The sequence below is a fragment of the Pholis gunnellus genome (genome assembly GCF_910591455.1).
Source record: "Pholis gunnellus genome assembly, chromosome: 9".
NCBI lineage: Eukaryota > Metazoa > Chordata > Actinopteri > Perciformes > Pholidae > Pholis > Pholis gunnellus.
Window position 1 is genome coordinate 25,357,587 of NC_136535.1, and position 24,998 is coordinate 25,382,584.

The following is a 24,998-nucleotide window of genomic DNA, read 5'->3' on the forward strand; positions in this document are numbered from 1 at the left end:
TTTTAATATACGAGGGGGGGGGGGGCAGAATGATTTAAGTGAAGCTCATCTCACTTTATAAATATATTACTGTAGATGAGGCTCGCACAGCACAACATCACCATGATGGATCAATACCAGCGACTCAATGATGACTTTGCAAATCTGCGGTGATTCCGGTCTGAAATTCACTGGCCTGCAGATGCAGGAAGAAGATGAAGATTTTTGTTTTTGTTGTCGTATTTTCCTGCTGCTCTCTCTGCCAGAGCTCGATCTATATTTAAATGTAGTCTTTCCCACCTTGCAGTCTTTCTGGTACTTGCTCCACACCTCCTTGCTGAGGCCCCCGGACGCCTCGCAGGGTCTGTCTGGAGGGACGATGTTGTGGTTGACCAGAGCCGACAGGTGAGTCCGCACGGTGGACAGGTGACGACAGTAGGCCAGCCCTGATGGGAGGGACACGGACACGCACACGCACACACACACACACACACACACACACACACACACACAGCTGAGACCAAGCGTCAGTATGTCTAACTGTCCTTGGGTAAGATGCTGCCATTAATGTATGAATGTGTGTGAATGTTGACATGTAGTGTAAACATAGACTGTATATAAGAAGTGACTCATCGGGTTGTGGACTGATGTTTTGAAGCCGTTGCCATTTGTTTTTTTGCAACCAGTGAACAGGAAGTGACCATATGTGGACTGAGGAGGAGTGATGTAGAGACGCCGTATACGTCTCTGGTAGAGACCTGTCAATCACTGTGTAGCCCCGCCCCTAAAGCATCCACTGCTTTATGGTCTGTTTGACTCTAAATGGACCATCATTTACTAAATGAACATCATGCTGTATTGAAGAAGACTTGAAACTAGAGATTGAGACCATAAACTCATGTTTACAATGTTTACTGAGGTAATAAATCAAGAGAGAAGTAGAGTCATTTTCTCATAGACTTCTATACAACCAGAGGAGTCGCCCCCTGGTGGACATTAGAGAGAATGCAGCTTTCACAGGTTGTCACCTGAGTGTAAACAATCTTTAAATCACTATTTACAGGCATGATACATTCTAAGTTATGTTGCATATTTGCCTAAATATGTTGAAACCAAACCATTTTGTTTAGCAAACTCATCTATGATAGTATTGTATTGTATTTGGAATATTTGTAAACCTGCTTTTATTTAATAACTAAAGGTGTCTTTCTCTAATTGTTATGTTGGGCTCAATAAACTCAGTGACTTTTGAGAAAACAATAAAGTCTTCAGACTGATGCTGTAATTAAAAAACAGGTCTCCTCTGAAAACCAATATTTCAATAGACACTATAAACGCATTATGCTACCCAGCAGTTTATTACAGTCTTTATTCATTAAAGTTTGCAAACTTAATGCTGTATTAGGAAGCCGTGTCTGCTTCATTGAGCTTAACATTATGGCTAAATTACTTTACATGATTTTTAAATCAATTGTGCTCCAGCAGGGCGATGTTGCTATTGTTTTCTGCAGGCAATATATATATATATATATATATATGTGAATACTGAGATGTACTTACATCCATAAAAGGCTCTGGAAACAATCTGCCTCTTCATGTTCTGGCAGAGCATCTTGAGAGGAATACTGATGAAAGAAAAGAAGTAAACTATAACTGTAAAGCCACCGTCTGATTGGTGAAGGCTTATTCCTTTAAATATCTGATTTTAATGAAGAAACCCTCCACCATCGACTTTAGTTCCTCAATGTTATATATTTGTATCAAAATCCAATCAATGTTTCTTCCTGTAAAACAAAATATGGCGTGTTTACGTAAACTAGTACCGACTAAATTTAACCAATAAAATCATGAAATCCATCCATCAATTAATCTAAAACCTTCAACGACAAGGGAGGTGTTTGTGGGGCTCTAACCCCGCCTTCTTTTTAGGGGTCCAATCAAATGCTTAGGATTTGCTGTTAGACATACCAGCAGCACCAGAATGAGGCAGATAAAACAGATCATCTGTCTCGTGCACTTCTATCAAGATGTCGTAACAGTTTAACCCTCTGAACCCTAAAACAAGCCGGTGAGATTAAAAAGCATGTTATCATGAAACAATCGCCAAAACTACACCATTTATCCTCGCCAGAAGCTGGGATTATTGTCAGATTGTCATCTTTCTGACGGTACCTGAACACATCATGTCTGATGAACGCTTCAGTCAGAAAAAGCAGCAAAAACTAAGCTTTGAATTGTGATATTTCATTAAAACACTTTATTCTACGTCTCATTTCAAATTACGATACAAGTTTAGTTTAACCAGATCCTATAAAAAAACAATAAATTCTGAGCTCATCAGCACAACTATGAACCCATGATGGATTCATCTGAGACCAACAGTCACCTGACGACAATTCAGTGAAACTTTGACTGAACTGCAAAAAACTCAAATTGAGTTTTCTTTTTTATGATTTACGTCATTATACTGTGTTATTCTGCACTAAAGACACGTTTGAGTTCTCTCTATTCTGTTTCCATAGAGATCCTTTATATATTCTAGTGAAACCCAAGGCCACAGAGAGCAAAATGTGACAGGAGCAAAGAAAAACGCCCCAAAACGGGCTGAGCTTCAGAGGGTTAAGCAAACATAACAAAAAGGTATTTGTCATATTAAAGTTACCAACTGTTAACAGGCAAAGGAAACCTTTTTTAAAGGACGTACGTGTGAATGTCTGACGTGTTGTGTATGCAGGTGCAGCCGCCCAGGAAGTTGAACGAGGCGTCGCTGCCGGCCGTGGAGCAGGACAGGCACAGAGGATCGTGAGCCGCCGCTTCGGCCTGATGCCACGACGACGGGCTGCCTCCGAAACCCTGCATCTCCATCATCTCCCCGTGGTCTGAAACCAGAGAGAGCGAAAGTGAGAAGACACAGATAGATAGATAGATAGATAGATAGATAGATAGATAGATAGATAGATAGATAGATAGATAGATAGATAGATAGATAGATAGATAGATAGATAGATAGAGAGAGAGAGAGAGAGAGAGAGAGAGAGAGAGAGAGAGAGAGGTCTCTCAGTGCTGTACGACTCTCTTACATATTATGACAGAGGCCCCTCAGCCCAACCATAAATACATCTTTCCATGTATTGTTTGTTATTCGTGACGTCAAGAGATGAGGAGGTGGATGAAGGTTTTTACACTCATGTTACATGTGAGAGCTGGAAAAAACAAGCGCAGAGAGGAAACCAAAAAGTGGAAAGAGGGAGGGTGTGAGGGGGGGGGGGGGGCAGGTGAGGAAGCAGGAAACGGCAGAGAGAGGATGCAGGAGGGAAGCCATGCTGGACCAGTTCATCCAGAGGTGGAGGAAGAGGAGACAGCAGAGCTCAGGGAGAGAGAGGAGGAAGAAGCAGAGGAAGAGGAGAGGAAGTGAAGGAGCCGATAAGAGGAGACAGGGGGCGAGGCTCGGGGGGGGGGGGGGGGGGGCATGCAGGATGCACAAAGCCAGAACAAGAAATCATCTCATAAACAACAAAAACAAATAGACACCAGTCAAACAAAACGTCACACAGAAGAGGGAGGAATAAAAAAAAAGAAAAGAAATCATAAAAACTTCAACATTAAATGCTCTTCACCTTAATTCTTCAGGTTGGAGCTGATGACCTGTCATAAATATGAAGCTGTGCTTTTTTGGTCGTTCAATAAACCCCCCAAAAAACAAATAATATTAAGAACGAAAAGAAAAAAAAAAAGCAAACAGAAGAAACGCTGCGGCGAGACCGACATTTGACCTCCCCCCTCTTTACTTTAGGACTAGACGTGATCAACAACCGGTGGGTTTTATTTTTGGGCACAAACGCTCCAAAAGTCTCTACTACTGCGGAACCCCACAGGACCGTAATGAGAGGGGGGGGAGAGGGGGGGAGGGGGGGGAGGTTGGTGGCGAGGTTAGTGAAGAATTACAGTGAACAGCATTGGCAGCAAACGACTGCACAAACAGGAGGAACAACTGAGGAAGTCAGAGAAGAAGAAGAGAGACCAAAACAAACAGAGGAGGATTCTTTTTTTCATCACAAAATACAAAAGTCGTTCTTTAAAACAATGGGTGCATATTCCCCCCCCCCATGCAAAAAAAACTGTCAGGCATGTTGCAAGTGAGAAATGAAAAGGACAAAATAAAGAAAGTCAAACTAAAAAGTGCAAAATAAAAACGGAAAAAACCCAAAATTAAAGCAAATTATCAAAGCGATTCTTTGGCCACGACAGCAGAAAGCCAGCAGTGTTTGAGGCATGCTTCCAGAGCTCCACCACAGACTGTAAGAAGTGGACGTAGTCCTCCTGACGTCACCCTTTTGGTTTGTGGACTGATGTTATGAAGCACAGAGTTCGCCGTCGCCATCTTGTATTACGGTCGTCGCCATGTTTTTTTTTCATTCTCAGCACATTTCCATATTTTGGGATTTTCGTCTGTTTATTTTTGAAATTGGCATAATTTCTGAAGCTGCAGCACGTTTCTCCTCATGGAAACATGTTTCAGTCATGAGCCCGTGATAATGGATGCTGTGACAGAGCTATGGAGAACATCGAGGGACACGTGTTGTGAACTTAGTCTGCTTTACCCCTGAAACAAAAACAACACCAACGGAATGGCACGAGGCTAAAGAACTACCACAGCAAGCATGTCGTCTATAAACGGTGCTAATGTTGCTTTTGTGAACATCAACAGCGTTAACAAATGAATTGCCGTAGGTTTAATACTGCCAAAGAAATGTGGGTCTAATGGGGCAAAGGAACTAGCTGAAAACAGAAAAAGTCCTTTTACAATAAAACAAATGAGACAAGGAGTAACGTTAACGTGACTTAACGTTAACTCCTGAGAAACAAAGCCGGTGAGAGCAGAACTAAGTGGTTTGGTTCAGAAGGGCAACACCGTTCTTCATAGTCCTTAAATAAAATAAAAGACCAGTGGAGCATTTATTACGACCATGGTGGAGACACCAGAGGACATTTATCTCATGCCAGAGAATTTTCGGGGCTAAAATAAAAGAACCCATTTCTGAAATCAAATCGTTTCCTGTCCCTTAAAAATCACTTTCATTTTCACAATGGCGGAGGACAGACAAACCATTCATTTTTTTCTTTCTACCACTTTCTACCTCAACGAAGGAAACTCCCGCCCTCTCCACACTGTCGGGCTCAGCCTCGGGAAGCACACACACAGGCAGACGAAGCTGGGAGGGTTGGGAGGTTGGGGGCATGATGGGAGGGATGCAGGGAGGGACGTCTGAAGCCGGGGGGGGGGTGAGGTCTCAGGAGCAGGGTGGGGGTTTTTGGTTTTGGTGGGTGTGTTAAGGTGATAAAAACCTTTCATGACATTAGGGTCTGTGAGGTTCCGCGAGCAGATCATTGAGATCATAGCATGGAGCCTATCTTCCTCTTCCTCGTCGTCGTCCAGCGACGGAGCACGGCTGCCCGTGGTGTGGTGGTAGTTTATGGTGACTGCTTGCACCAGTGGGACAACAAAGAACACAGTTAGAACAGTGTCACCCTGCGGGCCTTTGACGAGAGCATTGTGGGGGGAAAGGACGCCACACTTGCACCCGCACTTTGCAAAAACACATCAAGCAGATATACAGTTCTTATTTTATTCAAAAAGGCCAAAAGAGAGATGAGATTATATTGTTGTTGTGTGCAGCCTCTCTAACCGCCTTCGGTGACGCTTTGCACCCGGCGTGCGCGACAACGTAGGCGCGTTACTTACTGGCGTCTTGGCGGTATCCGGGGTAGACGATGCGGAACACGTAGTCGGCGGCCGTCTCCTCCTCGGCACTCCTGTCCTGGTCGAGGAGCCGGGCAGTGCTGCTCCTCTTCCTCAGTTTAGGGAACACTTTTCCCTGAGAAACACAAACAAAAAGGAATTAAAGTTTAGAAAAGGTTCCACTGCGTTTTGGACATTTTGGATTGTCAAATAGGAAAGAAAACTCCGAACAAGGTTTTGCATATGTTGCCCCGGCTTTAATTGTTTTAATTCCTAACTGGAATAGATGCTACAGGTCACTGATACTATAGACCACAGCCAATTATTGAGGACATTGGAGAATTATGGGATAAGAAGTGAATAGTGAAAAGCGACTAGGAAAAAAGACTCAGAGTGGAGTACCCCAGGGATCTGTTATGGGCCCAAAACCTTTTTTACTTTATTATTTATAAATGATATTTGCAATGTACCGAATTGTTAAATTTCAAAATTTGCAGACGATACAAATATTTGTTGCTCTGAGAAACATTTTAGGGAACTTTTGTTCTTTTGAAAACAAACTTTATGTGGTTTTTTTTGGAAATCGTAGAGATGAAAATCGCACAACGTTGTGGTAACGACCTGTCAATCACCGTGTAGCCCCGCCCTAAAGTACACCCTGCTTTATGGTCTGTTTGACTCTAAATGGACCATCATTTACTAAATGAACATCATGCTGTATTGAAGAAGACTTGAAACTAGAGATTGAGACCATAAACTCCTGTTTACAATGTTTACTGAGGTAATAAATCAAGAGAGAAGTAGAGTCATTTTCTCATAGACTTCTATACAACCAGAGGAGTCGCCCCCTGGTGGACATTAGAGAGAATGCAGGTTGAAGGCACCTTAACATTGGCTTCACATGTTTACAATGTTTACTGAGGGAATAAATCAAGAGAGAACTTTGCTCTTTGAAACTTGAAAGTGTCGCCCGGTTGTGAACAAAACTCTTAACAAGGTGACTCACCTTGCCTTTCTGGGACCAGAGCGGGGGCTCCAGCTGACCCCGAGGTAAAAGGCCCGTTTCCAGACAGGAGAGGAAAGCCAGCAGGTGACCACCGGGGGGGAAGTGGAGAGGCGGCCGCTGGATTCCATCCTGACTGACCAGAACCAGTGTGCCACCACAATCAGCTGGAAAATAACATTCACGATATGAGAGCAGCTCATGAAACACTCCATGACAGATGCTTCATGATGCTCTTAAGACAAAGTGATTGATGGGGAGCAGCAGTCACACTCACGGCGTTGGTGACAGTGGATACAGACGATCTGGCGCAGAGGGACAGTCAGAGCATAGTCCCAGTAGATACTGACAGAGACGGAAAGACTAAAGTTAGTAAAATAAACCAAATATTATAGCCTCTAAGAAAAAACGAATGTGAAACAATAAATATAAAATAAATTCGAAAAATTCAAAAACAATTAAAAAAATTCAAAAAAATAAAATAAATAAAATAAATAAAATAAATAAAATAAATAAAATAAATAAAATAAAAATGAGGCTTCAGCGGAATCATCCGAGTGTCATTAAATGTTCTTTAGATCATATCTATAAATACATATTGGGTGTGTTTCGGCCACCTCTTCTCCAGGTCACAGTCTCCCAGCGTGCCGTTGATGAGCTGGTTGGGCGTCCACTTCAGGGTGAGGTTATCTCCGGCCTGGTGGAGCGACAAGTAGCCCCGCAACACCTCCATCTCTTTCTTCTGCCGGAGACGGAGAAGAAGAGAGGAAATAACATGAGGCTTCAGGTGTGAAGGAGCACAAGACAGAGAGCAGAAAACCTCAAATAAAACATTTCTATAAACGATAATGCTGTGAGATTTGCAGTTTAACGCCTTGATTTTAAATCTTAGTTCAACATTTGGGGATTTTTCTTTTCCAAGAACTATGAGAAGATTGATACCAAATACATTTAAACCTCAGACGAGTGTATTCTACTATAATGTAATTGTATATCTTCATCATATTCAAACATAAGTTCTGAGATGCTTTAAAATACTGTTGAATAACATGTTTTTAATTTTAAACAGTCACCAACCGAAGATTCTGACTTTCACAAATATTTTGTTATTTGGGATTTGTTCTCAGAAAAAAAATTTTTTGGACATCTATTATATTTTCTAAATCATATTTTTTACTACATTTATTCTAAGAAGCATTATGGTCTTTGAAAATAAATATGCATGAGACTATCACTTCAACAGCAACTTTTTTGAGTTTTCATATATACTATTAAAGATATTAAATATGATAACTCACTTCCTGCAGAAGTACTTCCACTTCAGAACTATTAAAAAAAACATTTTGCGTTAAACTTTCATTTGGCCGTTTTAATCACGGTGTGTTTGCACACGGCCCTGCAGTCTCGTGTCCTTTTATGGGGAAGTTAACTGCTAATTAGGATCAACTGGAACACACCGTTATTTAAGAGGACGATGAGATTCATCATCATGAGGAACATAAGTACGAGTGGAAGACGTCACTCATCCTTTTCTTAGGAGGATGTTTGTGAATGAGGACTTCTGTTCTGAGATGGGACTCAGAGCGTAGCATCGTCTTTAGCATGCGTAGCGTAGCGACGGCTGGATTCATCTGCATGAGCACCGAGCCACGAGTGTTAGAGCCGCTCAGTCAAAGGCTCATTATACGTTTCACAAACACGGTGCAGCTACTTGGCAGCTCAGAGTACATAGCAGACAGCTTTCATTTCAAAGATCACACATACAAAATACTGTGTGTGTGTGTGTGTGTGTGTGTGTGTGTGTGTGTGTGTGTGTGTGTGTGTGTGTGTGTGCAGCACTGTAATGGACCAAAAATAACCATCATTTGCTGTGTATGTGTTCACCAGCTGTCTGTCTGTCTGTGCTGCATGTTTACGTCGGCTTCCACGTTGGATTTCTGCTTCGGTACGTCAATAAAACAACCGTCACGTAAAATCAGTTCAGGAACCGATCGATTTAAAAACGTCTTCTTCACGGCCGTGACTTGTGCACGCTGCTGGAGCGACTTCTCTTTTACGTTTCTTAAGGTCTGGAGAAAATATAAATAAAATGTTGAAAACTAAAAGTTAGAAATGTAGCTTTTTTCAAAGACTTGTGCAAGAATTTGTCTTCCTCATAAACGTTCTTAATAATGGAGGAACTTATTTTGCGTCGCCTGCATTCTGGTGAATATTTATGCATCAATGTATTTGTTATCTCTGCTGAGTTGTCTTTGAATGAATTCTTGAACTCATTTATAAACCTCTGGACTTTGACAGCTCAAATGTGTTTCCGCTAGATTTCTGCTAACATTCAAAACTGTCCGCACATTCAAAACACCTCCAACATATTTGTGTTCTCTGCAATTCAAGAATAAAGTTGTAATATTTTGACACGTAACTGTGCCTGACACAACGTTTAGGGAAGCATGTGTGAGAACATGTGAGAGAGCATCAGGCACATCTGTCTCGTGGTCCTCAGCTGAAATATTATCTGTGTTGTAAAGCACATTAAATGTGTCACATATTTCACACCATGCGCCTAACGTGCCGCGTTACTCGTTAAAGAACGAGCGGCATCAGGACCACCAAATGTTTCTGAACCAAAATCAATATCACAGAAATGCAGCACAGATATTTCCAGGTAAACGCGTCTGTTCTGTAGGATTATTGGAGAAAACCAACTTGAAGTTTAGTTGTAGTCGGGCAGAAGGAGGCAGAGAAACTGTTATTAAAGCCGGTCACAGAGTCGTACCGGCTGCACCCGGACGTTGTTTTTGCCGTAGAGAAGATGCGTTCTGGAGTTCTGGTGAAGAGACTCCACGTACTCCCTCGCTGACGCAGCAAACCGGTCGTCTGACATGCTGCCGCTCGACTGCCTCTTACGGATCTGCAAGAGAGAAGATTTAGTACAACAACTCGCACATCCCACACAAACCTCAGCACCAGACGCCAACGCTTGATGCAAGAACAACCAGCCTCCACACTCACCCCGAGAGCGGGCCGGCGGCCGGACGAGGTGTCTTGGCCCCGGTGGGCTCCGTGGATGCGATGGCGCTGGACGAGCTCGTTGGCCGAGGGGTCGGTCCAGAAATGATCCGACGTCTTCAGTTTGGTGTATTCCAGAGCGCACGGCCCCACTGAGAACACGGCACACATGTTCAACAACAGAGCTCAGTATACAGACATATACACACATTTTATAGTAGTTATGTATAGAATGTGGACATGGTAAATGTGTATTTGTGTCCCTGCTGTTCCTCATGTGTCCACCAGGTGTCTTCAGTGTGTTCCGCTGACTCTGCTCTCCTCCTCCTCGTCTGCAGCTCGTTACCTCCTCAGTCAGAGTGGACTTAGTGTTTATTACGTCTCACTGTTCACGGTGTCTTCTTCTTCTGGTTCAGTCATGTTAAGCCGTGTGTTTTCTCCTCCCGCCTCGCTGCATGTGTGTGTGTGTGTTAAATGTTGTGTCCGGTTCTTCTGCCCTCAGCTTCGTCTGACAGACGCTGAGAGGAGGACGCTCTACTTTGTCTCACAAACAGCTCCGAGAGTCGTTCTTCTAACGATTTGCAGATTCCCGTAATGACTAATGTCTAATTATCTGAGCCATGCGTGAGCCTGGAGGGGGTCATGTGTTTGGTCCTGTGTGTGTGTGTGTGTGTGTGTGTGTGTGTCCACAGCTGATCGGGCGTACTACTGGACCCATCAGCCTAATATTATCTTGTGCTAATTCACGAATGCGTCATCAAGGACCTCCCTTGTTTTTGCAGTAATTCACAATTATTAAAAAACGTTTTATTGACTGTTTCATACCGTCACAGGTAAGAGCTTATACTCATTTTTTACCACTTAACTTAAGATTTCTTTAACTTTTTAACGAGGAATATCTTGGGTAGATGATAATGAGAATAAATAAAGTCCAGAGAGCAGCACGCTCTGTAGCAATAACCACCTATTAATGAACCAGGAAGTAGAACGTATTTGATCCCAAACCATCTTCTCCTAAACCTAACTGAGTAGTTTCCTGTGAAGACCAAAGTTTATTTTGAAAAGACCGTATTCATGTAGGTTGACAGGTGTTGCTGGAGTTTCGTCAGCTTAGTGGTGCCGACATGAAGTCACGTGACCATGCTGTCATTCTTTTATACCCAAACATTAGCTAACATTAGCTTAAATCTAATTGTTGATTTGACATGAACACAGAGGACTTTGTGGTTTGGTACTTTTTGTTTACTGGCCTCTGGTGATGTTGGCAGTTAAAGCTCAGTGTGAGATACTCACCCAGCAGGGCTGCCAGGATGGGACCGAACACTGAGTCATGCATCAGAGCTTCCCTCTCATAGTATTTACTGCAGAAAGAAGTCACACAAACAAAAAAAAGTGAATCAAAGGCAAACGTTATTAAAGCAGCGGCTGCAGTGCATCCTGGGACCTGAACCACAAAGACAGAAACCAGCTACGTTAGAGCTCAACTTAAGTTATCTGGTCTCACAGAGCTGGCTAACCTTTCACCCACGGGGCACCGCTGCAGTCTTATGTTAAAAACAAGACTTCAAACATACAGAAGAGATTGTATTTTAGTTATATAACAGCCTGAATCATGACTCTAGATGAGCAACTTTGTCTTTATTCGTCTCTTTAGACTGAATGCGATGACAACAGGACAGGAAACTGTTGCCTTTATATCATTCCTATTGATTAGCATTCTTTGAAATTTGCTGCTACAGTAATGGAATTTCATCTCGTATAATTTTAATTTCTCTCACTTATGCTGCTGATAATGTTGCATTAGACATGTGACGAAGACGTCTTCCTTTAGGCTGGTGAACCCAATGAGAGCCAGACTGAGTTGAACTTACTTCACAGTTGTTGTTTGCAGAGAATCTGTGGTAGATTTCCCACCGTGTGACTGTTGAACACCTGACCTTTATTTCTATAGAACTACACTGCAGCTGCGAAGTTTCCTGGATTTTATCAACAAGAACCACACAACATCTTCTAAGGTGAACTTTTCTCCATTTTTTAATTCACCGCGTCGATGCGCTTCACGTGTGAGGCTTTGATCAGTGAAGTGCATTCAACATCTCGTTGAAACACAGAACAAAACACACCCAGAGAGAGAAAACCACAGAAGAAGAATGGGACACTAAAATAGGCGACTGGTCGTCATTCTGCTTCAACAAAAGCCGTGAGTCAGCGCCGTGAGTCAGCGCCGTGAAACGCCGCGGGGGAGCGGAGGCTCACCTGGAGTTGTCCACGATGTACTGGACCACCTTGTCCAGGACTTTCTCGAACAGAGCCGTCCGGACCCAGATGTGTTTGATGGCCTGGGCGGAGAGCGGCTGAGGGGGCCGGCTGGTGGTGGAGGAGCCCTGTCTCCTCAGAGGTTCATGACCAACGCTCTGAGTTCTCCTGCAGGGGGAAACAAAGCACGGGTCAATGCTCACTAACAACAATACAGAGGAGAGTTCACGCCCGTCTTTAGTGTCCCGTCTGCTTAATGAAGACCTTTATTAACTGTTAAAGAACAGGAGGTCTTTTCTACCAACTGTAGAACTCCTCCTACTTCTGCAGGAAATAATGTGCAATATTCCTTTTTTAACATAATCATGTTTTCAGCTCTTTAACTTGCTGTCAGACAGACCTTTGTGACGGGAAATGAAGCTGTTGCCTCTACTCTCTCCATTGATTAAAAACAGTAATTTTACATCACAAAACAAGCGAGTTGCTGGTCTTCTGTTGCCTCCATCGGTGAGCTTGTTTGTGTTATTGTCTAACTTTGGTGTTTTGAGTCAGAGTCACCAAACTATTCACTAAAATACGTCCACAGCAGTACTTTGTTTTGCTCCTGTGCTGGTACTACTACTGTAGTAATACACTGACTATGAAGAAGTACCTCACTTCAAAACAGCCCTTTAATGTCTACTATAAGATGCCAATTATGGTTCAACCATAGAGGAAAAGTAGTAGTTGACTCAAAACATACAACAACTTAAAGCTGCAAATCTGCAGAAACGTGTGCACAAATAAAGTCGGTACAAGGAAGCAATGTGACGGTTAAATGAAAATGATTGACCATCTGGAGGCAACATTCAACAGCATAATGAGCTGTTAAATACTGGAGTTCATTGCAATGATAAATCTGCACCATGTCGGACACAAAAGGTGCTTCTCTGTGCTAGAGACCAGCCGACTGAAGTAAGTCATGAATATGGAGGAATATGCACGACGCAGAGAGGAGCACTTTCATCCGGGACGGAGTCAGATCTCTGGCACTTCGACATCAATCAGGCGTAAAACATTCACACTTCAACAAGCTGTGCTGGGGGGGGGGGGGGGGGGGGATTGGCTCGGCTGCCGCAGTCACGACGTTAGCAATCCCCCCAGCATGTGTGTGTGTGTGTGTGCAAAGTCACGATTTTTGCAGTCCCCTACCACTTTGAAGAAGCATGTCTGCGTGTGTGTGTGTGTGTGTGTGTGTGTGTAATTACTCCAGGCGATTGGGGGGGGGGGGGGGGGGGGGGGGGATTAGGATGATGTCAGAGAAGAGACAGAATGTAAAAGAGACTTCCTTCCTTTTCTAAATCAAAGCTGCAGAGTTTTGCTTTGACGTGAAACATGAGCATCTCCTCCTGAAGACTTCATGTCAAACTGTTCAAGTCTCAACTCGTTTCTTTTCTGCTGTTCTGTATTTAATTTCTCTACACGGTCACAGGACGATACTCTCAGTCTCTTATTACCAATAAACAGGTTCATGCTCTTATAAGAATAAACTCCTTTGAGGACAACAGGACTTTTCATCTAAAAATAAAAACCTTAAAGCTGACGATACAATCTCCACTTTTTGTTTGGAACACATGATAGCTCGATAATACTCATCGTATATATCATATAAAGGAACTCCACCACGGTCACGTGACTTCACGTTAGTCTATAAAGGAACTCCACCACGGTCACGTGACTTCACGTTAGTCTATAAAGGAACTCCAACACGGTCACGTGACTTCACGTTAGTCTATAAAGGAACTCCAACACGGTCACGTGACTTCACGTTAGTCTATAAAGGAACTCCACCACGGTCACGTGACTTCACGTTAGTCTATAAAGGAACTCCACCACGGTCACGTGACTTCATGTTAGTCTGTAAAGGAACTCCACCACGGTCACGTGACTTCACGTCAGTCTATAAAGGAACTCCACCACGGTCACGTGACTTCATGTTAGTCTGTAAAGGAACTCCACCACGGTCACGTGACTTCATGTTAGTCTATAAAGGAACTCCACCACGGTCACGTGACTTCACGTTAGTCTATAAAGGAACTCCACCACGGTCACGTGACTTCACGTTAGTCTATAAATGAACTCCACCACGGTCACGTGACTTCGCGTTAGTCTATAAAGGAACTCCACCACGGTCACGTGACTTCACGTTAGTCTATAAATGAACTCCACCACGGTCACGTGACTTCACGTTAGTCTATAAAGGAACTCCACCACGGTCACGCGACTTCACGTTAGTCTATAAAGGAACTCCACCACGGTCACGTGACTTCACGTTAGTCTATAAAGGAACTCCACCACGGTCACGTGACTTCACGTTAGTCTATAAAGGAACTCCACCACGGTCACGTGACTTCACGTTAGTCTATAAAGGAACTCCACCACGGTCACGCGACTTCACGTTAGTCTATAAAGGAACTCCACCACGGTCACGCGACTTCATGTTAGTCTATAAAGGAACTCCACCACGGTCACGTGACTTCACGTTAGTCTATAAAGGAACTCCACCACGGTCACGCGACTTCACGTTAGTCTATAAAGGAACTCCACCACGGTCACGTGACTTCACGTTAGTCTATAAAGGAACTCCACCACGGTCACGTGACTTCACGTTAGTCTATAAAGGAACTCCACCACGGTCACGTGACTTCACGTTAGTCTATAAAGGAACTCCACCACGGTCACGCGACTTCACGTTAGTCTATAAAGGAACTCCACCACGGTCACGCGACTTCATGTTAGTCTATAAAGGAACTCCACCACGGTCACGCGACTTCACGTTAGTCTATAAAGGAACTCCACCACGGTCACGTGACTTCACGTTAGTCTATAAAGGAACTCCACCACGGTCACGTGACTTCACGTTAGTCTATAAAGGAACTCCACCACGGTCACGTGACTTCATGTTAGTCTATAAAGGAACTCCACCACGGTCACGTGACTTCACGTTAGTCTATAAAGGAACTCCACCACGGTCACGCGACTTCACGTTAGTCTATAAAGGAACTCCACCACGGTCACGTGACTTCATGTTAGTCTATAAAGGAACTCCACCACGGTCACGTGACTTCACGTTAGTCTATAAATGAACTCCACCACGGTCACGTGACTTCACGTTAGTCTATAAAGGAACTCCACCACGGTCACGTGACTTCACGTCAGTCTATAAAGGAACTCCACCACGGTCACATGACTTCATGTTAGTCTATAAAGGAACTCCACCACGGTCACATGACTTCACGTTAGTCTATAAAGGAACTCCACCACGGTCACGTGACTTCACGTCAGTCTATAAAGGAACTCCACCACGGTCACGTGACTTCACGTTAGTCTATAAAGGAACTCCACCACGGTCACGTGACTTCACGTTAGTCTATAAAGGAACTCCACCACGGTCACGTGACTTCACGTTAGTCTATAAAGGAACTCCACCACGGTCACGTGACTTCATGTTAGTCTATAAATGAACTCCACCACGGTCACGTGACTTCATGTTAGTCTATAAAGGAACTCCACCACGGTCACGTGACTTCACGTTAGTCTATAAAGGAACTCCACCACGGTCACGTGACTTCACGTTAGTCTATAAAGGAACTCCACCACGGTCACATGACTTCACGTCAGTCTATAAAGGAACTCCACCACGGTCACGTGACTTCACGTTAGTCTATAAAGGAACTCCACCACGGTCACATGACTTCACGTTAGTCTATAGAGGAACTCCACCACGGTCACGTGACTTCACGTTAGTCTATAAAGGAACTCCACCACGGTCACGTGACTTCACGTTAGTCTATAAAGGAACTCCACCACGGTCACGCGACTTCACGTTAGTCTATAAAGGAACTCCACCACGGTCACGCGACTTCACGTCAGTCTATAAAGGAACTCCACCACGGTCACGTGACTTCACGTTAGTCTATAAAGGAACTCCACCACGGTCTAATGACTTCATGTTAGTCTATAAAGGAACTCCACCACGGTCACGTGACTTCACGTTAGTCTATAAAGGAACTCCACCACGGTCACGTGACTTCACGTCAGTCTATAAAGGAACTCCACCACGGTCACGTGACTTCACGTTAGTCTATAAAGGAACTCCACCACGGTCACGTGACTTCACGTCAGTCTATAAAGGAACTCCACCACGGTCACGTGACTTCATGTTAGTCTATAAAGGAACTCCACCACGGTCACATGACTTCACGTTAGTCTATAAAGGAACTCCACCACGGTCACGTGACTTCACGTTAGTCTATAAAGGAACTCCACCACGGTCACGTGACTTCACGTTAGTCTATAAAGGAACTCCACCACGGTCACGTGACTTCACGTTAGTCTATAAAGGAACTCCACCACGGTCACGTGACTTCACGTTAGTCTATAAAGGAACTCCACCACGGTCACGCGACTTCACGTTAGTCTATAAAGGAACTCCACCACGGTCACGTGACTTCACGTTAGTCTATAAAGGAACTCCACCACGGTCACGTGACTTCACGTTAGTCTATAAAGGAACTCCACCACGGTCACGTGACTTCATGTTAGTCTATAAAGGAACTCCACCACGGTCACATGACTTCACGTTAGTCTATAAAGGAACTCCACCACGGTCACGTGACTTCACGTTAGTCTATAAAGGAACTCCACCACGGTCACGTGACTTCACGTTAGTCTATAAAGGAACTCCACCACGGTCACGTGACTTCATGTTAGTCTATAAAGGAACTCCACCACGGTCACGCGACTTCACGTTAGTCTATAAAGGAACTCTAGAATAAGCTGTCGGAGCACATCTCCAAAATTAAAATAAAACATTTAATTTTCCACAGGAAGAAGCAACCTTCACGGTCAGTCTGTGAGTGTTTAGATTTGCATTGACCTTTGTAATGTTTTCAAGTTAAATGTGAACATAGCACTACTCCACTGTGCATACATCATTCATAAACCAGCACAATGAGCAGAATTATGCATCCTACGATGATGTATCACCTCTAAGCATCTGTTCACATGACCGTATAATCTCTCATTATAGAGGGCTCCATACATCTCCTTTATAGGAACATCCCTTCCTACAGTGTGCCGTCTCTTCTTCTTCTCCGTGCTCTGCCTTTACAAACAAAATGTAAATGTCAACAAATGTCAACATGCAGCTAACTGAATGGAACAAAGTGATTACAACCAGATTGCATTTTAAAGCTGACGGATGAATATTGATGATGAAAGGGAATATGTCAGGGTGGTTTATAAAGAGCTCTGGATCAGCTTGATGTGGGTTATTCCTGTATGTGGGGCTCGATGATGTCATGAGACCCCATGAAAGCCTCGATAGCAAAATGTTTGGGGGTTTCTTTCTTTCTTTGCAGATGTCGCTAAAAATGTTGCTTTTAAAAGCTTAAGCTAGTTTTTCCAGCAGTTTTATTTAGTCAAATTGAAAACGTTTCTTCACATATATGAATAGTGAATGTGAGAAAATATTTTCTTCACGTTTGTTTGTGGACCTAAACTATTTATTTTCTTACATTTTACCATTTGTTTGATTGTTCTTAACTTTATTTGGGTTGCATTAGTCTCTTCACCTTCTCTCCATTTCCGTCTTGTCCATCATTTTTAAAGCACTTTGAAAGGTTCTGCACAAATAAAACGTTGATTGATTAATTCAAATTTGAATCCATTGTTGTTGAGGGGAAACTTCTCGGATATCAGGACGACAACGAGAAGAAGCCAGCGTGTCGGGTTCAGGCGGCAACCTCGGGTTCTGCCGAGTGAAGCTGATGCTTCATGTGTTAAAGCTGCATTCTCTCTAATGTCCACCAGGGGGCGACTCCTCTGGTTGTATAGAAGTCTATGAGAAAATGACTCTACTTCTCTCTTGATTTATTACCTCAGTAAACATTGTAAACATGAGTTTATGGTCTCAATCTCTAGTTTCAAGTCTTCTTCAATACAGCATGATGTTCATTTAGTAAATGATGGTCCATTTAGAGTCAAACAGACCATAAAGCAGGGGATGCTTTAGGGGCGGGGCTACACAGTGATTGACAGGTCTCTACCAGAGACGTATACGGCGTCTCTACGTCACTCCTCCTCAGTCCAGATGTGGTCACTTCCTGTTCACTGGTTACAAAAAAAAAACCAATATGGCGACTGCGAAATCGCTGAACTCAAGGCTTCATAACATCAGCCCACAAACCAACGAGTGACGTCACGACGACTACGTCAACTTCTTATATAAAGTCTATTCTCTCTCTCTCCCTCCCTCTCTCTCTCTCTCCCTCCCCCCGCCGGTGGCACAAAATCACGTTGCCATAGTAACCAGGGTAAATGAGAGATGGAGCCCTGAGGTGGGATGACGGGGGGAGGGAGAGAGAGGGGGGGAGCATGTGTGTGTGTGTGTGTGTGTGTGTGTGTGTGTGTGCATCCTGGTGGAAGGGTGAGACTCGTGCAAAACCAGATCCATACGCAATAATAGGCTTCGATGTTGTGTGTCTGGGGAAATAAAGGCCAATGAGATGTGACGGATGAACGAGAGACGGCGGCTGATATGAAGACGGAGCGCCCGGCGGACCCAAACACGTTTAACTCCTGCATTCACAACTTCAGTCGCTACACCATTCTGACTGCGGAGCTATTGTTTGTGCATCAGTGGTGTGTGTGTGTGTGTGTGTGTGTGTGTGTGTGTGTGTGTGCTTGTTGCACTAAAGCTTTCTCTCCTCCATTTGGGGAAAGCTCTCTCTCTGCAGAGAGACATGTGGTAGCCATGTGGATCAGGCTAATGGACAATTAATGGGCTCGCAAACAGCTCGGCTAGTACCTAAGTGCCTGCAGATAAAGCAGTTTATCATACTCTGTGTGTACACAACATACACGCAGAAATACATACGCAAACACGTGAGCAGGTAGACACACACACACACACACACACAGAAACAGGCCTGAGGCTTATCGCACTGTGCACACAGATTGCTCAGCTTTAGTAAACACTCAGCTGACCAGAGGCTGTGTGTAGCGGTGATGGAGTCTGGAGATTATGACCTGGTCTACGACCGATGGTGAATCAATGTGTATAAATACTTTAAAACTGGCAGAAATGTTACTGTGAAAGCAGTGTGCACAGCTCACAAAAACTATAGACACTACACGGACTCTACACGGTCCGTCTGTGTGAATGTAATTTACCGTGAGACCGACCTGGTGAGTTCAGACTGCTGCTGGAGCTGCTCTTGCACTTTACGGCAAACCTCGCCGACCGTGTCGCAGACTTTGCCGACTTTGGTGAAGAGGGCGGCGATCTTGTCGCTGCGGAGGAAACCGGCCGCCCGTCTCTTCAGCAGGTGACCCAGGCAGGCCTCGATGGCAGCTGCAGAGAGAGGAGACATATTATAATATATATATATATAAAATATAACTTTATTTATAGAGCACCTTTGAAAACAGAGTTTACACGGTGCTTTGACAGACAAAGCAAAGCAAAAGTAAGGCAATAAAACAGCAACAGAGCAGTGAGCCTAAGCACAGTCTCCAGTGCAACACCAGTAATAATAATAATAATAATAATAATAATAATAACTTCACAGAGTGCTTTGAGTGAGGCCCAACCAAGCAACAACTAAAGTCAAATTAAACCCTGATTAAACAGTAAAATAGATTAAACAATAAAACTAAATCGATACGATGCGAACAAACTAAGAAATAAAAAAAAAAATGAAAAAAGTATTAACAGTAAAATAAAACAGTAAAAAGACGACATCACATAAAGCAACAGTCTGTAAAATGGGTTTAAATATTACATATATACATATATATATATAATATATATTATAATGTAGAGAGGAGAGCCTTAAAATGTCCAACATGAGGAAGGATGAAAGGATGGAGGACAGTAAAAGATAATCGGTTCAAGTGTGTTCAGAAGCAGAAACGAGGAGGACGGCTCATCAATTTATCAATTATAAGAAGAAATATAAGCCGAGGCTGCACAGGCGTGTGCTGTTAAAGACTTTTAAAGACAGCTGATTGGCTTGAACTAATGAACCAATGAAACAATGACTCTATCGGACACGGTATCTTTGGACCTACAGCTGTTCCTGTGATGAGAATGACGCGTCGATAGATCGCCGACGTATCGATTCAAAGATCGACGATTCCATTCTCATCGACGCGAAGCGTAAACGTCGATACGTATCATCATCGTTACGATGCGCGAGTTTTTAAAAACCGATGTTAAACCGCTTTGAAGGAATATCTGTTACCCTCTCACATCGACAGCAGGCCCCTGAAGACCCCTTACTGCTGTCCAGACAATCAATAGAATATTGATTTAGACCCCGATCGACTGCAGAAGCTACTTACAAAGACAAGAGGAAGCTCACTGACGTACTGAGTGAGATGTATCAGGATAAACGTCCTGATATTCATCCTCTCGTTTTCAAAGACTCACAACGCAAACGAGAAACAGAACCGTAGAAGATACAACGTTACATCAAACAACAGACAAACTACAGAAGTAAGGGAGAGAACAACCTTATGGACGTCATCTCTAAAGAGAGAGGAACAACAAAACACTTAAAGAAGCAAAACGATGAAAAATATATCTAAAGCAGTGGAATCGTCTTCTTCTGTCTAGATGACGGCGTCTCTTCAGCGGCTGGATGGAACGCTGAGGAGGTTTCGAGCAACTGGATTTCAATCCGCCTCTAACGCTTCTTATTTGCATTCACACTTGAATTGTCTGACGGCTAACTGATCCGCCCGAGATGGATGAAGTAGCTAAATGCAAATAGGGTGTCGCACAGAGGAAGTCTAATGAAATACTGCACGTGGTAAAGAGCTGAACGTCGATATATAGACACACAGCACGTCTCTCTCCAGCAGCGCTTCACAAGTCGGTTAAAAGAAAACTTACGGGGTCTGGTGTCGTACAACAGTTCGTTTGATATCTCACTGAAAGTTTCTCCTCAACGTGTCAATTTCAGCTCGTTGTGTGAATACAGTTTTCTCAGAATAAACTTTCGTCTTCACAGGAAATAAGTGAAGTTTAGACAACAAAACTATTGAGTTGGGTTTAGGAAAAGATCGTGAAGAAACACAAAAAGGGAATGAAACCATGAAAGGTTTACAAAAAGATTGTTGTTTTGGGTTAAAATAAATACTGAAGTGGTGTTACTCAATGACGGAAGCTGCGTGAGAAATAAATCAACTTTAACTTCTCTTTTTAACGGTCTCCTGGAGGAAAGACCAGATGTTAATTTGACTTATTCACCTTCCATCCCGCCTGCACTGGGAGATCTCTTTTGTATTTCCTGGTTCATGATCACGTGGATCAGATTCTTCTTTGGTGGGATATCTACGAAGTACAGAGCCGTCGTTCTAAGCAAGTAAAGGTACGAATGCTGTATGAGAACAGCCTGTCCTGTGTCGGTTGATCCCCTTGTACCTCCATAAGACCGTATTGATCATATTACAGAAATGTAAAATTAAAAAAAAGGGCTTCCATCAGTTATAAGCAGCCAGTTGGCCGATGACACGGCCGTGGGAGCTGGTTATTGATAGGAACTCGCAGGATGTTTGTTGGCCGGTCCGTCTGCGTGGTTGGAGTTAACTGTTGCATAACTGCGTCCATGTGTAGGAGTCCAAAACTTCTCCACAACATTTAAAAAACGGAAAACATAACTCGCCTTCATTAGCCTCACGGACGGGGGAGTCATGTTGCGTAACGTGTGATATCTCTTCAAAACACGTTATTTGCTTATACGTGTGTGTGTGTGTGTGTGTGTGTGTGTGTGATAAAACGGAGGCAAAAAGAAAAATCTTGGTGCATAAAACTGCTTCCCTAAAAAGCCACACAGCCCTGAAATGAACACCGTGCATGTGTTATTAATAGAGCAGCCCAAAAATACTGCCATCAAAGAGCCGGCGTCACCGTGACTGGCTCCGTTTTTACCTTCACATCAAACCTCCAACGCTTAAAAACAGAAAGAACAGTCAGGAAGAGAATCCATCTGTTCAACGTGTCACATCCGCTCTCACCATCACTGCTCTGCAAAGGCAAGCACTGCCCTCAAAATATACACAGTCTTCAATGTGTAATTAAAAGACTAATAGGTCATTATAGAAGACGCCAAAGCCTGTTAATTTGTCATTAGGTCAGAGCGTTAGAGGGGGCTGAAGAGGAAGCCCGGTGTTATTTAAATCAGACCTTTTATCAGCCTCCATCTTTTGAAATCAGAGGTCACACCTTGAAGAAGAAACAAGGTGTGAATATACTGAATTAAGAAGAATCAGCTGCTCAAGTCTATTTTCAACAAACAGAAAACTATCCGGCAGCTTTTACCTGAATATTTGAGCTTTTCTTTGAGCAGAACGCTGATCCCACATTCAGCTCTGCAATGCCTTTTGATTATTCTATCAAGACATTTCTCATGTTATACACACACACACACACACACACACACACATACATATATATATATATATATATATATATAAAATATATGTGGCATTAAAAAAGATAAATGAAGAGGAATCCTTGTCTGTTTTCACTGCGTGTCTTTATGTGAATGTGGATCCTTCAGGTCGATCTGAGGAGTGACTCTGGTTTTGTTCCACAGTTCTTAACGTGTCTGCAGCGTTGGGACTCGCACCGGTCGGGTCTTGGTCATGACCCGGTCTCACCATGTCATGGTCTCACCATGTCATGGTCTCACCATGTCATGGTCTCGGTCTCAACCGTTCAAAGTCTTTGGTCTCGTCTCAGACTCGATGCACTCTGGTCTTGTTCGTGACCTGGTCTCGGTTTAAGCGGTGTTCTCTACAACAGTCAAAGATTCAAACACACTCCCGACCAGATTCTGATCGATACAAAGTAGTACCGACAAATACAATGTGACGAGTTGTTATAGATGAAGCTACGCAGCATTGTATAAAATAATGAAAATTAGCCCGACCTTTAATCAACTCAGCTTATCAATAACGATAATCCAATAATATAATGTACATTATTCCGCACGAGTGCAGCGATGAACCCGATGGCCGCGGCTCTCAGAGGGCTCCGCCCATACTCGTAGAATTAGGTTACGATACGTAACTGATGGTAATTGATCTCAGTGATTGGGGGTTAGAAGGAGGACATGATTGGACTAACTGTAACTGGGAAAGTGTGGAGGAGTAGAGCCCGAGAAAAAAAGGAAAAGATGGGTGAGTAAGAGAGGAGGGGACGGCCTGAAGCAGCTAATGGGCTCATTAGGAAACTCATGGCCATGTAATGACCTGCCAACGAATGGACGTCCGGGGATCCAAGTACAGACAGATGAACGGACAAAAATAGGAAAAGCGATGGTGGAGGAAAGTAATAGAGGTCTAAGATATGTATTGAACCAGTGGAAATGATGAAGGGACGCGTAACGAGGACGTCCACTTCACCCTATTTAGGCTGCAAATAGATTTAATTGGATTTGTATTGTGAAAAAATGTAAAAGTACACACGGAGATAAAAAAGTATCCTGTTAATCACAATGAAAATCTGATTATTAGCAGTGAATTATAGAAATCATAGATGTTACATCTAAGTTTTATATCATTTTAAATCCCTCATCATTAAAGGATGCTGTGAGCTGAGCTCGTGATGTTCTCTGTGTCTGTCTGCTTCTTGTATTCTCAAACTACCTGTGAGATTCTACAGAGGACGACTCACGAACGATTTCTTCGCTGTGCAGGTCCGAACCTTTGAGGCAGAGGGAATATATACAATCAAGTCTCTCTGACAGATCATCACTCGTGTGAATCATCACAGCGTCTGACGTGAGGCCAAAGAAAAACAAACATCTTCGGGAGGCGAGAAGCCGGTCGTGCTGGCGACTGATGCCGAGCAGAAAGCCCAAAAGGCCAAAAAGGGGCCGACCAGACGGCACACGAGAGTCGTGACTGGAGAATCCGTGCTTTTAGTTTGACTCGCATCACAGTGCAGCGGCTGCACTGAGCAGCATGTTGGAGCACAAAACTGCGTTTCAACAATCCTGATTAACTGTCAACTCCAGTACGTCTCCATCCAGGCTGTGGGTGCATTTCTATTATCGCTGATACACAGCCAATCACATCAAACATGGACAGAAACAGAGCAGCATATATTATAATATGACATGTGTTGAAACTCCTTTGTGAGGAAGTTTATGTGTTGTAAGAATACTAACACCGTAGTGGGAAATAATCCAAATGCAAACGAATGGTTATGAATATATGAAAGTGGTTTGTGAGTGTTATGGATAAATGTAAGTGAGAACAACGACATGAAGTGAAATGCAGAAGCCTGAGAAGATAAATTACCCAATTTAAGACGCGTTAGTCTCATTTCCATCCATCACTTCTCCCCTGTAGTCTTGAAAGGTGGCTGTGGATGTTTTATTTAGTTCTCTCCTTCCCACAGAGAACAGAGAGGCTCGGTGTTCAAATCTGACAAAAACGTCCATGAAAACATCTCAAAGGACTCCTGTAGCGTTCCAAGTCTCTGCTGACCACTCTGCTCCAAACTAAATACACCACTACTGTCACAAGCCTCAAGTGAAGCCAATGTTAAGGTGCCTTCAACCTGCATTCTCTCTAGTGTCCACCAGGGGGCGACTCCTCTGGTTGTATAGAAGTCTATGAGAAAATGACTCTACTTCTCTCTTGATTTATTACCTCAGTAAACATTGTAAACATGAGTTTATGGTCTCAATCTCTAGTTTCAAGTCTTCTTCAACACAGCATGATGTTCATTTAGTAAATGATGGTCCATTTAGAGTCAAACAGACCATAAAGCAGGGGATGCTTTAGGGGCGGGGCTACACAGTGATTGACAGGTCTCTACCAGAGACGTATACGGCGTCTCTACGTCACTCCTCCTCAGTCCAGATGTGTTTGTTTTGCGTCGCTGTGTGAGAGACGCAAAACACTCTTTAAAATCTGATTTGAGCCGCCAGAGCATCCGGACGTAGAAATCCG

The 24,998-nt window shown here is 43.5% G+C and overlaps 1 protein-coding gene across 1 annotated transcript in view; it reads right to left on the bottom strand.

The window, feature by feature from the left end:
• Window positions 1-24,998, bottom strand: part of sgsm2 (small G protein signaling modulator 2) — a gene marked incomplete at its 3' end in the record, with an annotated part of 61,006 nt that overhangs the window by 5,310 nt on the left and 30,698 nt on the right. The window contains exons 3-15 of the mRNA XM_079166983.1: window positions 19,212-19,380; window positions 11,985-12,152; window positions 11,022-11,089; window positions 9,732-9,880; window positions 9,496-9,630; window positions 7,340-7,464; window positions 7,000-7,067; window positions 6,726-6,889; window positions 5,723-5,855; window positions 5,326-5,463; window positions 2,684-2,858; window positions 1,540-1,604; window positions 280-425 (exon numbers count right to left, since the gene is read on the bottom strand). Of these exons, the coding sequence (XP_079023109.1) occupies window positions 280-425; window positions 1,540-1,604; window positions 2,684-2,858; window positions 5,326-5,463; window positions 5,723-5,855; window positions 6,726-6,889; window positions 7,000-7,067; window positions 7,340-7,464; window positions 9,496-9,630; window positions 9,732-9,880; window positions 11,022-11,089; window positions 11,985-12,152; window positions 19,212-19,380 (1,703 nt within the window). The remainder of the gene's footprint in view (window positions 1-279; window positions 426-1,539; window positions 1,605-2,683; window positions 2,859-5,325; window positions 5,464-5,722; window positions 5,856-6,725; window positions 6,890-6,999; window positions 7,068-7,339; window positions 7,465-9,495; window positions 9,631-9,731; window positions 9,881-11,021; window positions 11,090-11,984; window positions 12,153-19,211; window positions 19,381-24,998) is intronic.